Below are 21,660 nucleotides of genomic sequence, written 5' to 3'. Positions count from 1 at the left end.
ATGTATTGAGGAAACTGAGATGAAGCAACACGCATAGATGCAGGTTCTGGTAAAGCTCTGTTCTGCAGACCCAGATGTTAAGTGGGGTAAGTTTTAATTGTTACGGGTTTCATTTGACGTAGGCTAGTGGTTACCATATTGAGCTATGGTGCTCATTGTGGCAATGTGAGTTTGATTTTGGAAAGGTGTAAATTTCACTCTTTGGTTTCTTTGGATATACAGTAGATTTGTGTCAGAACAGGTCATGGTCAACACAATTACTCAATTTTGACAAATGTATTGCTATTTGCAGAATGTTAATAGCCTACTCATTGGGTCCAGTGGTGATGAGGCCCAGTCATAAAAAAATTTCCTGGGATTATAAGGTAACAAGAAGGGCACATACCAGGCTGGTGTTGTTTATAATGTAAGTGTGTGTTTGTGTTCTATGATCTTTAGGTTTAGGGATAGGGTTAGGGATAGGGGATAGAATATACAGTTTGTACAGTATAAAAAACATTACGCCTATGGACTGTCAATAGTCAACCAAAGCATGTGCGTGTGTGTGTGTGTGTGTGTGTGTGTGTGTGTGTTTGTGCAAAGGGAGACAGGTAAAAAAGATTTGATATGCCAGTGATCTCTGTACATTGCATCAGAATTATTCATGAATTTTGATTAGTAACAAAGGGCAGATAGATATTATATATTCTGTGATGTTGCTCTGTGCTTTATCAAAAATAAAAAAATCATAATTTTTCAATAAAAGACCTGTATAATAATAATTAATAATTTGTTACATTTATATAGCGCTTAACTGTGTACTCAAAGCGCTTTAAATGGAAGGGGGAATCTTCTCAACCACCACCAATGTGCAGCATCCACCTGGATGATGCGACGGCAGCCATATTGCGCCAGAATGCCCACCACACACCAGCTTATTGGTGGAGAGGAGACAGAGTTACGAAGCCAATTAGTACATATGGGGATGATTAGGAGGCCATGATGGTAGAGGCGAATGGGTGAATTTGGCCAGGATGCCAGGGTTACACCCCTACTCTTATTCAAAGGACATCCTGGGATTTTTAATGACAACAGAGAGTCAGGAGCTCGGTTTAACGTCTCATCCGAAGGACTGGCATGATTAGATTACTCGACCCTCGTGCCTGGATATATATCCATCCTTCCAATCTAAATACTCATGTTAGAAATAAGAAAAACAACAGGTGTGTATGGGAGGGTCTGCAAACTTTAAAGGATGACTGAACTGACAGGCTACATTTAACATGTCATAGAGCTTTTTATATTTTTTCCTAATACAAATCGCCTGTTCTTGCCTTTGTTTATTTTGGCACACACGGTGACATTCAAGAATTCAGAAAACATACTCAGGGTTTATAGTAAAAAATACACATTTCACTTCTTCAGCATTTTATAGTGCGTCTGAGGTCAAATTTGCTTAATTAAGGGGGTCTTGTGTTTCAAGCGTGAGGGTCCCATTTACGCAGCGATTGAAGATGGAAGTTTTCTTCATATAATCCAGATCACATTTTTTAAGGATCAGCCAAGAGACGTAAAATTATTGGCCTGGAAAGAGAGCGTCGATCTTTCCGCTCTTTTCTCTTCCTTTTTTCTCTATCTCACTTTCGCTTTCAGTCCCATTGCTTATTAAAGTGATTGAATGCAGGAAAATCTCAGCCTAACAGTGCTGGGATGCTTAAGCCCACCCTGAAAAATATGGAACATTCTCTATGTCTGTTTATTTGGAATAAAATGGCATGCTGGGGGATTAGGTGGAGAGAGAAAATGCTGGCACCAGCTGTTTCGGAGGTTTGAGTTACACAGCTGCGCTCCTCCGTGAACCCCCCCCCACACACCACACCCGCAAAGCTTCGCTCTGCCCTTAGTCTGTTCTAGGTATTTCTGCCCCATAAATTACCCTGAAACATGCATACTAGATAGATAACAGCTCAGAGGAGATTTGACTGCATAGGAATTGATGGGTATTTGAGTCGTATAATATGTCCTTCATTGTACTCAACAATCTGAATCAAACAATCTGCACTGGGGCTTACGCATAAGATTGTGGGTAATACTGAACCTATTTTCAATGTAAGTTCAGAAAACCCACTAACATATACAGTGTTTTATGGAAGGTATAATAAAAATATTTAGTCTAGATAATGTGTTTCTATAGGGGCATTGACATCAGACATATTTTGGTGCTGGATCAATGGATCTCAACCTTTTTGACCTCAAGGTCCCCCCATTGAATGCCCCCTCCCAACTCACCATTTCTTCCCAATGAAATGATCTAGAACTTGACATAAATAGAAAATGTATGTGTAAACTAAGAAATGAATTGAATTTTGTTTCAGCGTATTTGTCTTGTTATAAATATTTTTTGTTAACTTACGCTTGAAAGTTTTTTGAGGCCCCCCCCGTTTGAGAAATAGATTGAGCATAACAGAAAAGAGCAGTATACAGGGATCTCAACACACTTTTTACAGTGCTATTATTTTAAATAAAAAGCAACAGTGAGAGAGTTTGAGGTGGCCAAAGAAGTCTGTTTTGAACGTGTTATTGAGGCGTACAGTAGAGTGCCAAATTAAAATACTCATCAACCTTGAGTCTTTATGTCGAGTGATTAAAAAACAACCCTTTTAGAGCAACAGTTCTCTCAGTCTGTGCCTCAAAAATGTCTAGTAAATATGTTCATATTTAGTCCTCACAAGAACTGCTCACCAAGAGTCGTGACATGTACACTGGCATTTTCTTTCTAACTGCTCTGGGTTCATACTTTCTCTCTTGCCTCTCATCTGTCTCTCTCTTTCTTTGTTTCATTGTTTCTCTTTGTTTGTGCCAGAGGATAAAAAAGATCACAATGTGAGGAAATGCCAGATACTGTAAGGTGTTGGGTGCAAAAGTGACCAAACTTATGTCATAAGAACTTATAGACCCAATTGAATCAAAATTTGTGACTTTTAGTCGATATTAGGCCAAAAGATTTCATGATGACAATATTATTGTGATATCTACTGAAATAAAACAAGTTAATAATCTATCTGTCAAATTAATCTTTAATTTTGTGTTTGCCCAATCATATTGAGTTGAGTAACCTCATATTGAGTACATAACCTTAGTGGCTCTTGAGGCAAAATTTCACATGTTACATTTACATTTATGCATTTGGCCAAATGTTAAATGCTGTGTCAACCAGGTACTGGTGCTGAATTATGTATGATATTATCATATGTGTCACAATATTAACACAATATTGATAATCACAGATATTAATAATACAGTTATTGTCAATTCGGTTGTTAAGTCTGATGTCACGCACCACCATATGGGAGGTCATATACGTTTCCGGGTCCAAACGCTCAATAACATGCTATAGGCAAACAACAAAAAATGCTAATATACGCTATCGTATATTATCTTCGTAACGAAATCCCACATGGCCAGTCAGTGATTCCTTTTTCATAATTTATTCAAATATTGATGTCAGAGATTCCGTAAGCCTGGAGACTGTAGTGCATACTGTGAGTTAATAAATGCTCTGCTTAAATATGCGATGTGAGTAAACAGTGCTCATTAACAGCTGTTTAAGCTGTAGCCCCTCTTGAAATGAATAGATGCTTGGACCCGGGAAACGGTATTCCTTACGTCACCACTTAACAACCGAATACAGGAATGTAACTAAATGTTGACCAAATGAACTTTTCATGAGGACTTACAAGCCAACACAAGTATAGCCAATTGTCGGCCATTTTTGTTTTTTTACTTCTGTACTGTACTTTCTGTGGATTGCAAATTATTGTTTGTTAGTGAGTATACTAGTGAGAGTATATGGCTATGTGTTCGCCATAGCCGAGAAAACCTGCAAGCACTCAGAGCCAGACACTTGCATGCTAGTGACTAGAGATTGAGTTTCTTGGCTGCCTCATGCTGTCTGTCTCTCTAATATTGATCAGGGTTTTCCATGCTATTTATAACCCAGGTCCCTGCAGCACTCTGTTGGAGCAGCTCATTGGCCCTGCTGGGGCTCAGCTCTCCGCCATAATGTCTGTTATTTCTGCACATTACTCAGATTGATGGAGGGACACATTGAAAGATGCTCTGTGGTGATCTGTGGAAATTCGGGCTGAAATATTCCACAGACACTAACGTGCTTGATTTACAGTTTTAGCTAATTGCGACGTTTGTGGCTTGGGTTAAGTCACTTCTGACATCTGGTTAAGGTGTTAGCCATGGTTAGACTTTGAGTCATATCGTCTTTATTGTACGCAATTACCTGTCGTTTGTGTAATTTCGTAGACATTGTGCTAATGTGTGTGCTAAAGTAAAAACCAAACCCTGCGTTTTAAGAGTTTCAAAAACAGTAGTTTGCTTGAACGTTCACAATTTGTGTATTTAATTTTATCGACTCCTCCGTTTGAAGCGTTCCATGATCTATAATTCTTTTCATCAAATGCAGCGTTTGCTTGGACAACGTTCAGGAAACTGCTGAAGTGGGTTAATGTGGCTTTGAGGAGAAATAAAAAACAGAGTTAGAGACTGAGGGGGGGTTGAAAAGCAGATATTGCTCTTTTTATAACGAGTTGTCCAGATGGCTTGAGGTTCATGTTAATGTTTGCCACATTGCTGCATTGTAGCAGAGAGCATATCATAAAAATCCAAGAGAGGGAGTGAGGCAAAATCGATGGCATGGAGAGCGAGGGAAAGTGAGCTTGCTGAAGGAGGGGCACAGACGGCCTGCGCTGAAGAAAAGGGCATCTGAGGACAGCAGTGCTACGTCACTGTTGTAATCTCTGTGCTGCGTGCTCTTCCTGTTTTACACACTGTCTCCAGTTAAATGGGACGGTGTCATATTTAACATAAATGCATATTCTCTCCATGTATGTTTACAATCGCTGACTATTACACAGAGTTTGAGCTTTTGATGTATTACCGCCATATGTTGCAGACAGGATTTTATGAGATCGAATCTGTGCCACATACTGTTTGGGTGTCACGTTCACAATGTCTGCAAAGTTGGAGATTTAGTTACGTTGTCAGACTGGGTAGCGTGAATAGGGTTGGTTTAAATGGAAATGTTTCAAGTAAATCAGATAGAAGATCGGTTGCAACGTGCAGCCGGTGTAATCAGAGTAAAAACAGAGTGCAGTAGTAATGCTCTGTCTGGACTGATAATCGACCCGTCCTGCGGAGAAGTGACGTGCCCTGAGTGAGCGAGAACAGAAAAAGTGAGGTATGATAACCGTTATGCTTTAGACACGTGACTGGACCCGTTCACTCTCATGCCCTGTTTTTTAATTGTTTACATAATGTAAACGTGCTTAGATGGATGTCTTCAAACGTTGCATCTACGTTGCATTACAGTTGTTTCTGCACATCAAGCTGTAATATGCGAAATTATTGTAACATTGAAGGTAGCACGTCACTTTTTTGACTGGATGATGTTAGTTAACCTAATCGTTTTATTTGATTTTGAGATTTGAGCCTGAAACACAGTGTTGCATTACAGCGCATTACCTAAACTGAAGTATTACGTCTTTCAAACGTTGCATCTATGTTGCATTCGGGTATTTTTGCACTTCAAGCTGTAATATGCAAAATGATTGTAACATTGAAGGAAGTTTAATTTTTGACTGAATGACGTTAGTTAACTTCTCAATTATTTTAATTACTTTGCTTTGAAAAAGCAAAACAGTAAAGATGAATCATAACATGTCAGGGCTCAGACTACACAGCCGCTAGTGAAGGTTTTCCAGGCATTCTGAATGAGGAAAGCCCTCATCAGGCCTGGACGGAGAGCCTGAATGCATGCAGCCAAGCCGCACTTAAGCAGTGAAGACCATCACGTGACGGCAGGAGGATCCAGCAGCCCGAGGCAGAGAGCGACAGAAATGGCCAGTGTGTATCTGTGTTTCAGACAGGGAACACAGCCGCTTCTCCACCACAATGGGGTGGTTTGCACCCTCAGACACCCGGCTTGATTTTGTGGTTCCCCTAATTCCCCAAGAACAAACATGACATGACATGTGGCGGAGGCATGAAAAGCTTCTGCGTTTGGCTGCAGCTTTGTGCGCTGACCGAACTGGACAGCTTTATGAGTTTTTTTTTGTAAGATGAAATAAACAGTGTTTTGTAGGCTTTCATTATGCTAAATGACTTATTTTGTTGTACATCTGTAATGTACATAGATTAGTTCAAACAGTATTGAATCATTTTATTTAATTTTTAGATTTGTGCATTAAACACAGTGTTGCCTTACAGTGCATTACCTAAACTATATAAGTATTACGATCAATATCAGCCTGTGGAATCAAGAATATGGGTACTGGAAATTTCACGTGTCTAGGCAGTGTGTCTCATGACAAACCATGCTGTTCACCATTCATCAATATGACACTTGCTCCAGCAACGCTGCCCCCTACTGTTGATACATGCCTCTTGCATCCATACCAATACAATCCCATTTAAAATGTGATCAGTGTAATATTAAACATCAAATAAAACCCTGCACAATTAGACTAGTTCCATCTAAATGTATGTAAAAGGCAGGATATCAGCTACTATTATTGTGATTCCTGAAGAAGTTACATTGTTTGTGTTCATTTCAGTGGCTTGGGTTCTGTGGCCGGCCCATTCCGGTAAAGTCTGTTAAAGTAGGGCGGGAACCGGAGACCCGGGTGTCAGATCAGAGGAGAATGCTGCCTCTCAGACCTCAGTGGAGGAACTTTACTATTTATTATGGATCTCTGACCACATCTTAAAGGGTGAGACCCAACTTTGGCCTTGGAGCCCTCTCCAAACCAAACACCCTCCCTGCGCTCACCCAGACTGCCCTGCTTCCACTCCCGGAATGGAGATGGAGGGCAAGCCGGGCAATGTGCCCTGAGATCAGCCCGGATGCCATGACCTTCTCTAGCCTCCACTGTCTCGTTTGCTCTGACGGCCAATTAGAGATGTCAGCGAATGTTTTGATGGAAACCCAAGCTAAATCTTTTCTCAATTCCGTCCCCATAATCATGGAAATATTGGACAGCGGAGGCAAGGCTTGTTAGCCGGTGAAGGCTTTCCCACACACACACCATAGACATAAATTACACGTATTGAAATAGTTGCAATGCTGATTTTCATAGCGTCTGTGCAGGACATCTTTTTGTAAATACTGTATGCATAATGTACATGCATTTGTATAATGAATGTGCATATAATTTGGGTACATTCCACATATGTGCAGAATCATTTACCATCATAATATCGCATGCCAGGGGTTGTGCGCTCTGCATGAGTCCTCACAAATGACATGCTATGCTCAAATTGCAGGCAGAGTGCTTTATAGCTGATCCAAAGGCTATGGTGGGTGGTTCAAGCCATTTTATATAAATATATATTTTAATATGTCTATGAAACTCGTCCAAAAATAACTTGAAAGGAATACGCCATTCACATCTGGTTTTTATATTGTGGCTTGCGGAAAAGCAGAAAAAATAGGAGCTTTATAATTCTTTGCTCACAATGCGAGTGAAGCCCCAGAGTGCCCTCTTCAACTTCAGCCTCAATCACTATTGTTGTTGAATGGCTCTCTGGGCCACAGTGAAGGACCTCCTAAGCTGGCAGGGCACTTTACCAGTCCTAAGATCTTCTTGTTGTCTTTCAAATGTACTGTATAGCACTGTTACACCTGTGTGTGAGTAAATTGTTTCCAGTTCTTGTACATTTACTTTACATGTGTGTTGAACCCCAAGTTGGTTTTATTTCCTTTATTGTATGACAACCCAGAGGAAAATTGTGTTGCTCAAAGGCTGCTCTTTCAAGGCTTTTTATGATGAAGATTTTATTCTCAGTGTTTCAGTTAAATCCTGTATTAACTTAATAAGACGTTCCTCCTAAAATTGATTAGGAGAAATAAAACCGAAACAACTGAGACAATACGTTAAATACATTTAGAGTATGGAGCTGTAAAATGAATGTAGATTGTTGTAGGTAAAATAATCTGGACATTGATAAATTAAAATTTGATGTTTTTTTTCATATTGAACTCATCAATAATATTGACTTTTCATTGCAGACTTGATAAACCTCAGTTCAGTTTGTGACATTGTTGGTTGAGATCTCTTCTGAAACTGTAATGGAGACATTTGTGAGATTTAGGGTCTCAAGAGGAATATCTGAGACAAAAGTTTCCATTTGCTGTCTATTTAACTTCATTGATGGAAAAGATCTGAGATCTCTGTAATATCTTTAAGGTGTAGTTTACCCCAAAATTAAAACCCTGTCATCATGTATTCACCCTCATGCCATTCAGAACCAGTATATGATTCTTTCTTCTGTGCAACAAAAAGAGGATATTTTGAGAAATGTCTCAGTGAATCAATGTGGATTTCGTATCCCCACAATGGAAGTCAATAGGGCCCAATGTTGTTTGATTACCTGTATTCTTTAAAATATCTTCTTTTGTCTTCTGCAGAAAAAATTAAGTCATACAGGTTTGGAATGACTTGCGGGTTATTAAATGATAAAAAAGAGATCTCGTCACTTAATACAGACTTAATGATAAATAGAAGCCAGTTTGTGTAGATATTTTCAGAAGTGTAAAATGCTTATTGAGCCAGCATTGTTCACTGATGAGAGAAACTCGAGACAGATGTTTCTGATTATAATGTAGTTATCTCATAAGTGTGTTGTCAGTTTAAAGGGTGTTTGGCAAATTGACGTGTAAATGCTTTTCTTAAAAAACAATTAGCATTGTCATGTGTTTGGAATCGCGCTGCATACCCATGCCTCTTTTGTTTAAGTTTAAGACATACTGTCTGTGGGTTTGTCTTTGTGTTAAGAACACTTGTAAACCATTAGCTCACAATTCTTACAGCTTTTTTTAAAAAATGAGCTGTTTAAAATTTGAAAACTGTATGCAACTGGAATCGCCAAAAATCTTTTGCAAAAAATATGTTTTGAAACAGGTTTCCTTTTTTGACATAGTCATTTTTGTTGAGTTAGACACTTGAGTTCAGGATTTATATGATTCATAGGTGTGTGTGTGTGTGTGTGTGTGTGTGTGTGTGTGTGTGTGTGTGTGTGTGTGTGTGTGTGTGTGTGTGCGTGTGTGCGTGCGTGTGTGTGCGTGCGTGCGTGCGCACCTGCAGTGTGACTCTTGTATAGCCTCTCCTGTCTTCCAGCAGCTGGCTGTGATTTCTCAAGGCGTTTAGATTGAGCAAATAGCTGGGGTGTTATTACTGTCAGGCCGCCCAATAATGCCCCTCTGCCACAGGAAGCTGCAATCTAGTAGAAAAGGTCAGATGGACCAATTACCCCCACCTACTATTTTTCCTTAGCATCACTCGCCTACTCCTTCCTCACAGCCCCCCCCCCCCCAGTGGTTGGGATGAGAAGTTAAAGACTGTCATTTGGCTTTTGCAGCTGTTGGAACTTGGACATTGACCTTTCCTCCTCTGTTGTATATCTGTGAGGGATTGTCCCAACTGAAAATTATTTTTGAGTACATCATTTTCTTTCTATTTTTAATCCCGAACACAATGATTTTTTTCATTTATCTAACTCGTTTTGTTGCCCTGTCCACTTTTCATTTCCTCATTATTTTTTATTGGTGGTTGATCAAGAATGTTTTAAAGCCATACTGATGCAGGTTTAATTATAATTTAAAATGTTGTTTGTTTATTCTTTTGACAAAATAATGAATAAAAAAGTTATTTACAAAGTGAAATTATGATTATTATATTATATTATGATTTATTCGACTCTCTCTTACTCTCATATTAGCTCCAACTTGCTGGACCACATAAAAGCAAAAGCTTCCTTCACTAAGCGACCGCTTTGCGGCATCGACCCTGTTCCCCTTACCTCAGCAACTTCATAGAAAGATTTAAGAGTAGACATTCTCTCTCTCTTTTATCTCTCTTTTTCACTCATGTACGCTTTTTTCTAAAGTGCTGTATGTTTTTTCCAAACTTTTCCTCTCTGCTTGTGGGTTCTCTGAAATGAAGGAGCGTTGTAGCATTTGTTGACACATGATGATCTTAAAAAAGCCTGCTCTTGTACTGCTCATATCACTTAACCTGGCTCTTTCCCATTTTTAAGGGTCTGCATTGAATTTAGCCAAACACTGGTGTTCATAAGATATTAGGATTACCAGTTAAGCATTTCCCAGTGGATTCACATCCATGAAGGCCCTGGAGCCTGAGCAGTCTGCCAGACTTATAAATGCTCAGCGATGCCATATTTTTCTTTCACTGCACAATAAGTTCCTAATTTAACAAAGCAAAAATAACAATATATCAAAATATATGTAAATTCTGTGTTAATTGACTAAAGTAAACGGTTAGCACACTGTGTGTTTTATATTGTAAAGTTAAACATTAAGGGTAAAAATGCCTCTGAATATCAGTTTCCCGCTAATAAAAAAGTTCATTTCTGACACAGACGCAGTCTTTTTTACTGCAGATGACTTATTGGGTGGCTGTGACTCTGATGGTCAGGATCAATAACGCTTACCACGATGTCTCCTGCACTCAGCAGAGAGAGAGAGAGATAGAGACACACACACACACACACAGAAGAGGAAACCGAGGGAGACTGTTTTATAGTGATTTGCATTTACTGTGTTTTGTCCTCAGCAGAAAACAGATCAGCAATGAAATCAGAGCGATTTGGAGAGTTGAAGAAAGAGAGAATGAGAAAAAGATAGTAAAGAGATGGAAGTAGGGAAGTGAAGGAAGTAGAGTGAGTGAGAGAGACTGTATGAGACACATATTCATTGAATGTTGTGTTAGGTTGTGTTGTTGCAATGTGGTGCTGTGTTGTGACTTGCGTTTTATATAAAGCTGAAATGAATCCAGCTAAGCAATCATTTCCAATCATTTCAAGATTGTTGGCATTGGATCCTCCATTGATTTCCTTAAATTTGAGAGTCGGGAATGTGCAGGATTGCTTAATTTTGGTTAAATGGTTTAAACACTTTCCAAACATACTTTGGAGTATAAAAATGAAAAGATTCTAAAAAAATTACTCTAAAAAAAATTACAACATGAACTCTAATGATTGTCAATGGTTCCTTCAATAACCCTACCATTAGAGAGGTTTAAGCCACCTGAAATATTACAGTCTATTTAGTAAATATTCTCATCTAAACAGTGCCTAGGATTTAATCAGTGAAGCATCTGAGGATCTTTAAAGGGTGCCTGAAGTGTTCATGTTAACATTTGCTGTGTGAGTAACACAAGGTTAACAAGGGCTGCTCGCGCTCTATTACATGTGAAATTCCACAGTTGTAGTGTAAAGGAACAGCTCATAATTACTTCAGTATTTCGGCAGCTGAGTGACCTCCAGTCCAACTGTCTCATTGTCTCTGGATGTAACGCTCTCCTCCAGGGAATAACCTCTCAGAGTGATGGAGAACACTCGGGTGTGGTAGAGCAAAGGTTGTAACTTAATTTAACACATCATATCTTAAACAGCAACGTTTGACTAAGAGATAGAGAGAGAGAAAGACTCAAAAATTACAGCCACTGTTTTCTCAGTTGCAACACTGCGAGTGCAATATAATGTTTAATAAACCATCAATGACGTGTTTTATCACTCTGCTATTTAGGATTGGAAAAAGTACCTTGTGTTGAAACATTACACTATTTTGGAAATATTAAATAAAACGGCATTTTATTTGCTCATCTCTTTTGTGCATATTTAATAATCGCTGCTGTCCTGCTGAAACCTCATATCTTCATATTTTGTGATAAAAAATTTTTTGCCATACAGTAAATCATTATCATTAGTCACCCTTTATGTTTGTCTCTGGGTTTTGCAAATATCTAACCAATGAAAAAATATTAAAGAGTGCTTGTCAACTTTGGCAACACAGTATTTAATCTTTTAAAAAATACAGTATTTTTTCAATTTCCTGAAAAACTGCGAATTTGAACATCTGAGGTTTCAGAAGGACAGCGACATAGGCCTATAAATATATAATATTGTCTAGTTATCAAGGGAAGGGTTTTATTTTTTAACTTTATTTTAAACAATTTCTAGAGAAAGGTTTAACTGGTGTTGTGCACTCATCTGCAGGCTGCATTTATTTTCTTAAAGCTCCAAAAGAGTAAAAGTTCACTCACTTTTCCTGCCACTGACTCACTGCGTAATAGCTCATGTTGTTATTTAGCTGTTAGTCACTTTAATAGCTGAGGTAGTGCATAGGAATGTCTTTCACGTACGGTCATTTCCACAACTAAAACATTCACTCATTCTGTGACTTTCTGTCTCTGCCCACTCCAACTTTTCGAATCCTCAGAGTGTCTGCCAGCCATTTAGTAGCGGCCATTTAGTCTTGTCTCTTTCTTTCTCTTTACTGCCCCGCACAGAGTGAGTTGGCACATGGGCAGGCTGGCAGTCTTTAGTAGGGTTACATAGGCTTACTGTTCTTGCTTCAGAAAAGGAGGGAGGGATAGAGAGAGTGTGAGAGATACAGACAGCAGAAAGAGAAATCTAAAATGGCTGCCAATGGCAAACTCCTCTGTGCTCGTGAAATGTCTGCCAAAACAGAAAAAAAAACTTAAATGGCTGTGTCCGATGAATGATTCCTGGCTAGAATTGTAGCTTGCTTAAAAAGAAATAGCTACAACTTTCTGCAGAAGTAACCTCACTTTTATTGCTGTTTCAGTATGGAAAGCACATACTGTACAAGGACAAAAAGTTCTTAAGCTGTGGGCCATTAAATTGTCAAGATGCTAAAGATATTACAGAAAGCAGAGGTCAGAGTACAACGGCAAAAATTATCTGTTGAGGAAGAAATAGCGATGGGTTAGAAAATAATTTGTGGGTTGTTATTCGACTAGACTAGCACATGTCAGGATTACATGTCATCAGAGATACTCTTATTATAGGGAGATAGAGGAGTCTGTAATACTTCCAGTTGGAGAAATTGTAACGGCTAACAAAAACTTTTTTGGCTAAAAGTTGTAGACTTTCCCTCTAATGGCTTTGATGTCATGTCGTAGATTGACTTTGATACCAAAAGGTTTTAAAATAGAAGTTCACAAAATGGCAAACGTTTATACGAGGCAAAATGGACGTTATTCAGTACTATTGCATCATGTTTTCCATCTGCGTTTTGTTGTTGAGTTTATAAAAAGATGAAATATGGATCTCTCGATTAGGTTCAGCAGCACTTATTTATGTTTTTGTGCCCTCAGTTTCACGGGCCCTTTTTGACACGGGCCATTTTAAGATGTGTCGGAGGTGCTCGGTGCCAATTTCTGCCTCAAACTGACACTTTTATTTTTCCTTCCCTCCGATTCTCTCTGCCAAGGATTGGGTTTGAGGGCTGCTTGCCTACAAACCGCTTCAGATTTTGGCAGGAGCGTACCGAAGACAGTTATGGAATAGGAAAGCCGAGAGAGAGAACTGGAGCGGGTCCCTGTGTGCGTCTGGCAGCGCTAATCATCCTGGCCTGCACAGAATCGCTCAGATGACAGACGTGTTTGTTTATGTTGTTGTATTGGGTTATTTTATTATTTTTAATTTGTTGTGATTTTAAGCATTGCTGCTCTCCTCTGGAACAAACTCCATCTTGTAGCGTCCATCTGTCTCTTGCTGTTGCAAGCCTATCCAATTTTTCATGATCAAAACACCAAGTTATATGGCACAGAGCCAACTGGCTCCTTTGAAATGTCATGGAACATAAACAGATTTGTAGGGTTTATAAAATTATTTTTCCCAAAGCATGTGTATTTTACTTATGAAAACATAATTACGCTATTGTGTGCGCATATAATTTAAGCATACTCACCGTCATTATCCCAGCAGGCAGATGGAAGTCTAGGTTGCATATTGTACTACCAAGCTAAAAAGTCTGGCTTATGTCCGCATGAAAATCAATGCTGGTTTGGTGCTGGTAAATCAGAATAGCCACGCTAAACCTGGTTCTCGTGTTATTTTTATTTATTTATTCAGTTATATTTTATATCATATCAACTTTGTTTCCGATGTTTCTTTTCATATTTTACACACATTTTAGAAGACACACATGTGAGATAACCAGGGTCTGTCTGTTTTCCATGCAAAACAGAAGAGTTAAGGAAAATGTCTTAATCTAATTGCTATCTAGAAGAAACAATTAAGATATTAAAGAGATCTTTACACTTTCTTCTTTCCCATGCCTGTGGGACAGGATCTTCATGGTAAACCTGGTTGGCCAATCTCTTACAGTTGTTAAAGGGATAGGCCTACTCCACCCAAAAATGAAAATTCTGTCATGAATTACTCACTCTCTAGTTGTTCCAAATCCGTTTACATGTCTTTGTTCGGTTGAACACAAAGAAAGATATTTGGAAGAATGTTAGCAACTGACACTTCTGGGGCATCATTGACTACCATAAGAGAAAAAATTCAAATAGTAGTCAAAGGTTCCCCAGAACTGTTTGCTTTCCTAAATTCCTCAAAATATCTTCTTTTGTGTTCAACAGAACAAAACAAACAAACAAAAAAATACAATAATTTGTCCTGCTATATGGTAGTCAATAGTAGGCCTACCCCAGAACTGTCAGTTGCTATCTTCCAAATATCTCTCTATGTGTTCAACCGAACAAAAAACATTTGACACAATTTGGAACAATTTAGGGTTGAGTAATTCATGACAGAATTTTCATTTTGGGTAGAGTATCCCTTTAAGAAGCCTGCTAAGGCCACAAGCACCACATCCAAAACAATATAAGCCAGTGAGCCGGCATCTTTACAGGCCACCTGACAGAAAAATAAATAAATATGAATATATCTAAAAATATATAAATATATCCATGCATAACAATTGTTTGTAGTGGACGTCCGAGTCCTGCAGACCACAATTCAGAAGTGTGCAGCCGGTTGGACTCTCCCCAGCTTTGAACTGCGGCCCATCTGATAGGGAGGGCTCTTATTTATCCAGCGCAAGCTTTTTTACTGCCTTTTCTTTGAACGCCTGCCAGAGTCCTTGTGTTTAACCCGACCATTCTTTCATTCCGTATTCAGAAAATCCTCTGCCACTTCTTGACTCGAGTTTGATATGTTTATCTGTGTTTCTCCCTCACATCCGCGTGGCAAAGAGCCGGAATGCAGACAAACGGGAAGGTTTTTATGGTTGGATTAGGTTGTTTTGTCTTTATTGTGTCGCTTCATTGAGTTTACACTTTGGCAATACAATCCCCCTGCACTGCCAATGAAGAGGGTTCAACAAGATTACTCTCGTCATTGCCAAACAAGTTGATATTTGAATGGTTTTGGAGCACTTTGATATACAGCGTGTTTCTCATTTACAAGGCTTATGAGACATTTGGCAAAGATTTGCCCGGGTATCAGAATGCAAGTGGTTGTATCAGTAACCTAAGAGTGATAATTATAAAACATACAGAGTATTCTCTTTCTCTCTGCTGTTTATACAGAAATGTGTTCTTATGTCAGATTACGATAGCTATCGCTGACATGATCAACCACAACATTTTTTTGTTGTTGAAAAAAGCTTCCTCATGAGAGACTCAGACTCTTGAATAAATGTTGTATTTTTTTGCTTTCAACTGTAATTATATATCTATTTATTTGTGCTGGACAGAACTTAATATACTGTACACAACAGTGCTCACACACATTTTTTTTTAATATAAGATGATAAAGTATGTATTTTTTAACTGCATCATTGAATATATTGTTAAATGGCAAGCTTAGATTTTTCCCTAATGCAACTTTTTGTAAAATGTCTAGTCATAAAAACATTATCCTTATAGGATTTATTTTTTAATTCAATAAGTAACAAGCACTTTTCTATAGACTTCTGTGTCTATGTTGTTCAAATCATTTTTAATATGCGAACAAAATAACACATTTATAATATTATTATAAAAAATACATTAACAGTGAAGTAACATTAAGTAACATAATGTAGTAAACATACATTAAGTAACAGTGTTCAACATTTAATACTTATTTAATAGTAAAAACATGTGATAACTGATTTGAACAGTCATTAATCCACTTCATTTTGTTCAGCGTTCAAAATCAGAACATTGACCTGAACTCTTTTGTATGTATTGTGAGAATCTGCTGAGTAGGGACTTATCTCTCTCTCTCTCTCTCTCTCTCTCTCTCTCTCTCTCTCTCTCTCTCTCTCTCTCTCTCTCTCTCTCTCTCTCAGAAGCTGAACAGAGCAGCAGTCCTCGCACAGGCATCGGTTCAGACCAGGAGGACAGCCGAGCAGCCACCATAGGTAAGAAAGCACACACATACACAAATACACTTGCAAGAATGCAAGAATACCTGCAGCAAACATGCATGTACTGTACGTGTGTGACTGCAGCATTTGTACAGTGCGGTGCAGTCCTGTAAGCGCTCTCTCTTGCACTATACAAACATCCTGTTTACTCAAGTCAACCTACATGTACGGCTTCGCAAACCCACACCCACACACACAATCTCTCTCTCTCATTCTCTCTGCCCAGCTCATGTCACACTCCTACCCACATTCCCCTATGCACAACTAGCTGACAAGGCACTGGTTTATTCTGGTTTGTGACACCAGATTGCACCACAAAAGTGCCAAACATAGCATCTCTGCGATATGGCTGGCGGTTAAGCCCACATGGCAGTTTTACCCATAATCCTCTGCTGTTGTGCTTTTGGGGTGCGATGGTTTCGATAAACACAAAACACACTTTTATCCAAAGTGACTTCGAAATGGAAAGTTAATTGAGTCTTTGTGTGCATGACATGCTGTTGACATCCGCGTGCTAAAAAGCACCGATCCATCATTTATTCCATGTTTTCTTTTGTTTTAACAGATGCTCCGGAGTTTCAAGAGAGCTTTTTGACTTCGGGGGTCTTCAGTGTAACAGAACTGGTGCAAGTATCAAGAAGTGAGATCATTTGTTTTAATACAATTACAAAAGGTGCCTCTGGGATCTATATGTGTATAATTTATCTAACCTGTCTAGCTATTAAATGACTTATGAATAGTTACCCAACAATACTAGCTAAGTAGTCAGAGAAATCATACAGTTGGCAAAATAAATTCCTCTAAAATGCAAAAGAACATTAGCTGGATTAGCTTTAAAGGAACAGTTCACCCAAAAATGAAAATTCTGTCATCATTACTTACTTCCTTGAGTTGTTCCAAACCTGAATACATTTCTTTGTTCTTGGTCACCATTGACTATCAAAGTAGGAAGAATTACTTTATAAATGTATTTGTTCTGTTGAACACAAAAGAATATATTTTGAATGATGTAGGAAAGCAAACAGTTCTGGGGCACTTTTGTCATTTTTCCTACTTTGTCAATGGTGGCCAAGAACTTTCTTCCAAATATCCTTCTGTGTTCATCAGAACAAAGAAATGTATGCTATATAGACGCGTAATTTTGATACCAATGATGTTAGATTTCATTTCTGATTTAAGCGTGTTGTTGTAACGCACTGTAATCTCGACTAACAGGTTTGGAGATTTCTATCTTTCCCAATTAAAGTACATCTGAGGTCTACTTGCACAACTGGAAAAAGCTGCCTGGGGGTGTAATGAATATGGCCGCCAAGTGCACTGACTTGCTTTAAAAATGTTGGTTTGCACACAGCTGCAGAAAACTGCGAATTAATTCTACTGGCCCACATTAGCGTGTTGGTTTCGATCTCGTCCCAAATAATTGAACATGATCTTAATCTGCCGAGATAAGGAGCCCTGAAGAAAAGAGACAGTAGCTCAGCTGTTTTTAAAATAGTATAACTGTTCCAGTATCAAGATGTTTTGTCCAGCAACTTATGGTGTAGTGTTACCCTTGCTGATGTAGATATGACCGAGTCGAATTAAAGACTTTAACTACTAGAGAACGCATCTGTGAGGGTCGCGACTCTGAAATGGAGGCTTGTGTTTAATAGTTTCATATTGATCTTTTATGTGATGCTACAAGTGACACAATAAATGGCACTTTGAAAATGAGGTGATAATCATATTTGATTATCATCAAAATGTTGAGCATCAACTTCAGGTGATTAAATTGAAAACCTACCTCTATCCATGTCAATTTGTATTTTTCTCAGCATGCATTTGAAGGTATTTATTTTAGCCACTCATTTTGTTCACCCACATATAGCACCTGAGGTTTTCGTCTTTTCTCTCAACCCTCCCGGCTCTCGTTTCCCCACAAGGCCTCGCCGCGTGTTACACTTAACTGTCAATTTCACAGCTGCTTCATGTCAAGACTGACCTTTCCTCATTAGAAGAGAAAGAATCCCGCCAATCCGTCCAACATAATTGATTGCATTTAGCTGAAATTATTTTCTTTTCCCAGCAGACTTCCTGTTGACTGGTAATCAGATAAGGGCCCGTGTTAATGAACGTGAGCCTGGGCGGCCCTCACACCTGTGTGTAATCACTGCGCTTTTACTTTCTACAAACACGTTGATGGATTGCAAATAAAATAAGATGGTAAAGGCATTCATAAATCATCTGTCAGCTGCCTGAGACAAATATCTTATTCTTTTCGTCGAGTTTTACGGTGTTACAGCTAAGGCGATGCATCTGTGTGACACAGAAACTAAATGCTGTGGTTTCATGCTTATCGTCGGTGGTTCACCGAGGAGACTAGAACGCCAAGTTTTTTTTTTAAGTTCTCATCATCTGGACCCTTTTGGCTTTGGGTTGACAAATATAATGTGTTTATTTGTCTAATATGATGTTGTGTAATGATTATGCATATGTCCTAAGAGACCGGTGTGTTTTGTCTAAACAACAAACTGTTCCATGACCCACTTTTCGGAGGAATTAAACCAGATGAGGAAAATATAAGCCTTGGAGTGCATTTGTTAGCATTTTATCGGCATTTACAAATCAAATTTACCAGTAAACTTCAACACAATTCCTTCATATCTCCATATTTTGTGATTTTTATTTTTTGCCATAAATCATTGTTAGTAATCACCCTTTATGTTTGTCACTGGGTTTTGCAAATATCTAACCAATAAAAAATGGTTGAAAAGTCAACTACAAAACAGTATTACATCAATTAAAAAGTACCATTTCCTGAAAAACAGCGAAATCGGACATCCAAGATTTTGGAAGGACAGCAACGATATATATTATTCTTGAACAGATTCTGTGTATGTGCACGCAGTACCGGTGGTGACAGGCACAGGGCCCAACTTTTCCCTCGGAGAGCTGCAGGGGCATCTTGCTTACGATCTGAACCCGTCAGGTGTGGGAATGAGGAGGACCCTACCCAGCACCTCCTCCAGCGGGTCAGTACACACATGCTTACTGTACACACACCTTCACACGCACACACAACAACATCTGTCTGCAGCGTGCATGAACCCTCTTGTGAAAAGCACTTTGTCCTTGAGCTATTGATGAGTCCAACCTGTCTATGTGGTTTGCAAAAGAACAAGAAAATGAAGCAACATCTGTTTATTGCCATGCAGAATTCTCTCACATTAGGAGAAAGCTGACTCTGGCTTTGATGAGATCTCAAACTCTGATCTGGTCCAGCAGTTTAGTCTGATCTTAATCAGTGAGCAAACATCTTTACAAGATAGCTTTGGCATTGTGCGTGGTCACATGTCTGCCACAGTGAACTGAAAGGATCTTTGTGTTCTTTTAATGTTGATATAACTTTCACTTGTTCTGCCAACAGGGTCAGAATTTAACTAGTTTGGGGGCTAAAATCACACAGATTGATAGGTCACAATGGTAGCCTTTGCGTTTAGTGAAGCTTTTAAAAACTATTTCTTTATTTTCATAAGTGTGCTGTGCTTAAATGTGCAGTGTATGAAATTTAGCGGCATCTAGCGTTGAGGTTGCGAACTGCAACCAACGGCTCACTCCACCCCGCCCTTTTGAAGCACTACGGTGGCTGACACAGGAGATGTCGTCACGTTTTCGCTTCTTTGCCGAAGGAGATAACATTTGCGAAACGTGCTCTGTAGAGCAGTTTGTCCGTTTAGGGCTACTGTAGAAACAACATGGCGAATTCCATGTAAGGGGACCTGCGATGTATGTGGATAGAAATAGCTCATTCTAAGGCAGGAGTGGGCAAACTTTGAGGGCCACATCAAATTTTATAATCCATGTTAAGGGCAGCATATTATTCGCACATCGAATTAAACCTTTATTTATTCCTAACTGAAATTTGATAACTACCGTAGTGTATGGACATGCAATTCCTTCTGCCCTGTATTTTATAAACACTTTTACAGGATATTGGAAAAAATGGCAAAACATTTGCACATTGTGATAAGACATATTATTTATCATAATTTACAGTATACATTATACAGTATACATTTTTATTCTTGACATTTTTTCAATTATTCCTCTATAAATCAGGGGTGTGCAATTAATCCCAAGGGGCCACGAGAAATGGGTCTGAAGGGCTGAATCAAAAGCCTAAACTTAATTCTGCTCAATACTGAATTTATGGCTTTTTAAATGCTGCAAATGTCTGATGTAAACTAACACTTTTATATTTAAAAACAGAAAAACCACTAATACACTTATCTGTATCTCTATTCTTTGTGCATATCACTGGTTATATACATACATACAAATGTGAAATCAGATGTGTAATATACAGTTCTAAAGATAAAACATTGTAATACTACAGTCCGAGTTAAACATTTCAGCTCTCATTTAAATTTATATCCATTGTGAGCTATACCTACAATTATTCTGGTTCTCGAATCTGATTTGCTGAGAGCCATGCCATATTTCACCAAAAGCTCATAACACTCGTTCAAAAGACATGAGACGCGAATGCAGGGTTCAACGCAGCGTTGCAGACTCGCGCCATCTAATGGATTTTTTGTTTGCATTACATCAAATTAGTCATTTTCACCAAAATCCTAACTTAAACACAATGTTATTGAATAAATTTAAAAACAGCCTCTCGGCCATATGAAATTGCTTGTGGGGCCGGATGAGGCCCGCGGGCCGTTGTTTGCCCACCTCTGCTCTAAGGTAATTAAAACATAACACTTCATTATGTAAGGTCTTTATACACCACTGAAGACATAACATATATTATATTACATTTCTGTCAATAGAACCTCCAAAAAATTACACATTGGACCTTTAATTGACATGCTGTGCTTTTCTTCAGAAAAGATCTTGACTTTTGACAGCGCCATGATCTGCACTTTTTTATTGCATTTTTAAACTGAACGTTGTGTTTTAGGACGTCCCCTCAAAACACACATCTGATCGGGCGGTCAGGTGGACCTGAAACCATCCTCATACCAGAGCCATTGAGTCAGCTTGGCTAAGTAACAAAGAAAATAATTCAAGCAACCCCAAAGAAGAAACTAAATTAAAAAACAATGAACGTGATGAAAACATCAAATCGCTGTGACAGTCAACAGCTGTTTAATCTAACACAGGGATGATACAGTTATTAAAAACATATCTTTGCAGATTGTTCTGTGTGTTCTGATATCAAGTGCATTATTCACAGCTACTTTGGTATTTGATGTTGGTTTGGACTAACAGCCATAAACATTTAGATTGAGAACTTAAAGTATTTGACATAAATAGATCACACGCTGTGTGGTTTTATATGGTAACAATGCCCTCATAAAGGTGCCTGTAAAACTCAATTGCAGGAGGCAAACATTGGACTACCAAAAACTACCATTGGAACTACATCACAGACTAAT

At 38.7% G+C, this 21,660-nt stretch overlaps 1 protein-coding gene across 5 annotated transcripts in view; it reads left to right on the top strand.

Moving 5' to 3' along the window:
* The window catches only part of nfic (nuclear factor I/C), a 103,906-nt gene that overhangs the window by 57,159 nt on the left and 25,087 nt on the right, over nucleotides 1-21,660 (top strand). For 4 of the 5 annotated variants that reach the window (XM_057355827.1, XM_057355829.1, XM_057355825.1 and 1 more), the window contains exons 3-5: nucleotides 16,160-16,231; nucleotides 16,803-16,877; nucleotides 19,104-19,248. In XM_057355827.1, coding sequence (XP_057211810.1) covers nucleotides 16,160-16,231; nucleotides 16,803-16,877; nucleotides 19,104-19,248 — 292 coding nt within the window. The remainder of the gene's footprint in view (nucleotides 1-16,159; nucleotides 16,232-16,802; nucleotides 16,878-19,103; nucleotides 19,249-21,660) is intronic. The other variant, XM_057355826.1, reaches the window with a different exon arrangement.

This window comes from Triplophysa rosa, linkage group LG17 (assembly GCF_024868665.1).
Source record: "Triplophysa rosa linkage group LG17, Trosa_1v2, whole genome shotgun sequence".
Taxonomy (NCBI): Eukaryota; Metazoa; Chordata; class Actinopteri; order Cypriniformes; family Nemacheilidae; genus Triplophysa; species Triplophysa rosa.
The sequence above is the reverse complement of the archived record's forward strand: the minus strand, read 5'-3'. Positions and strand labels throughout refer to the sequence as shown.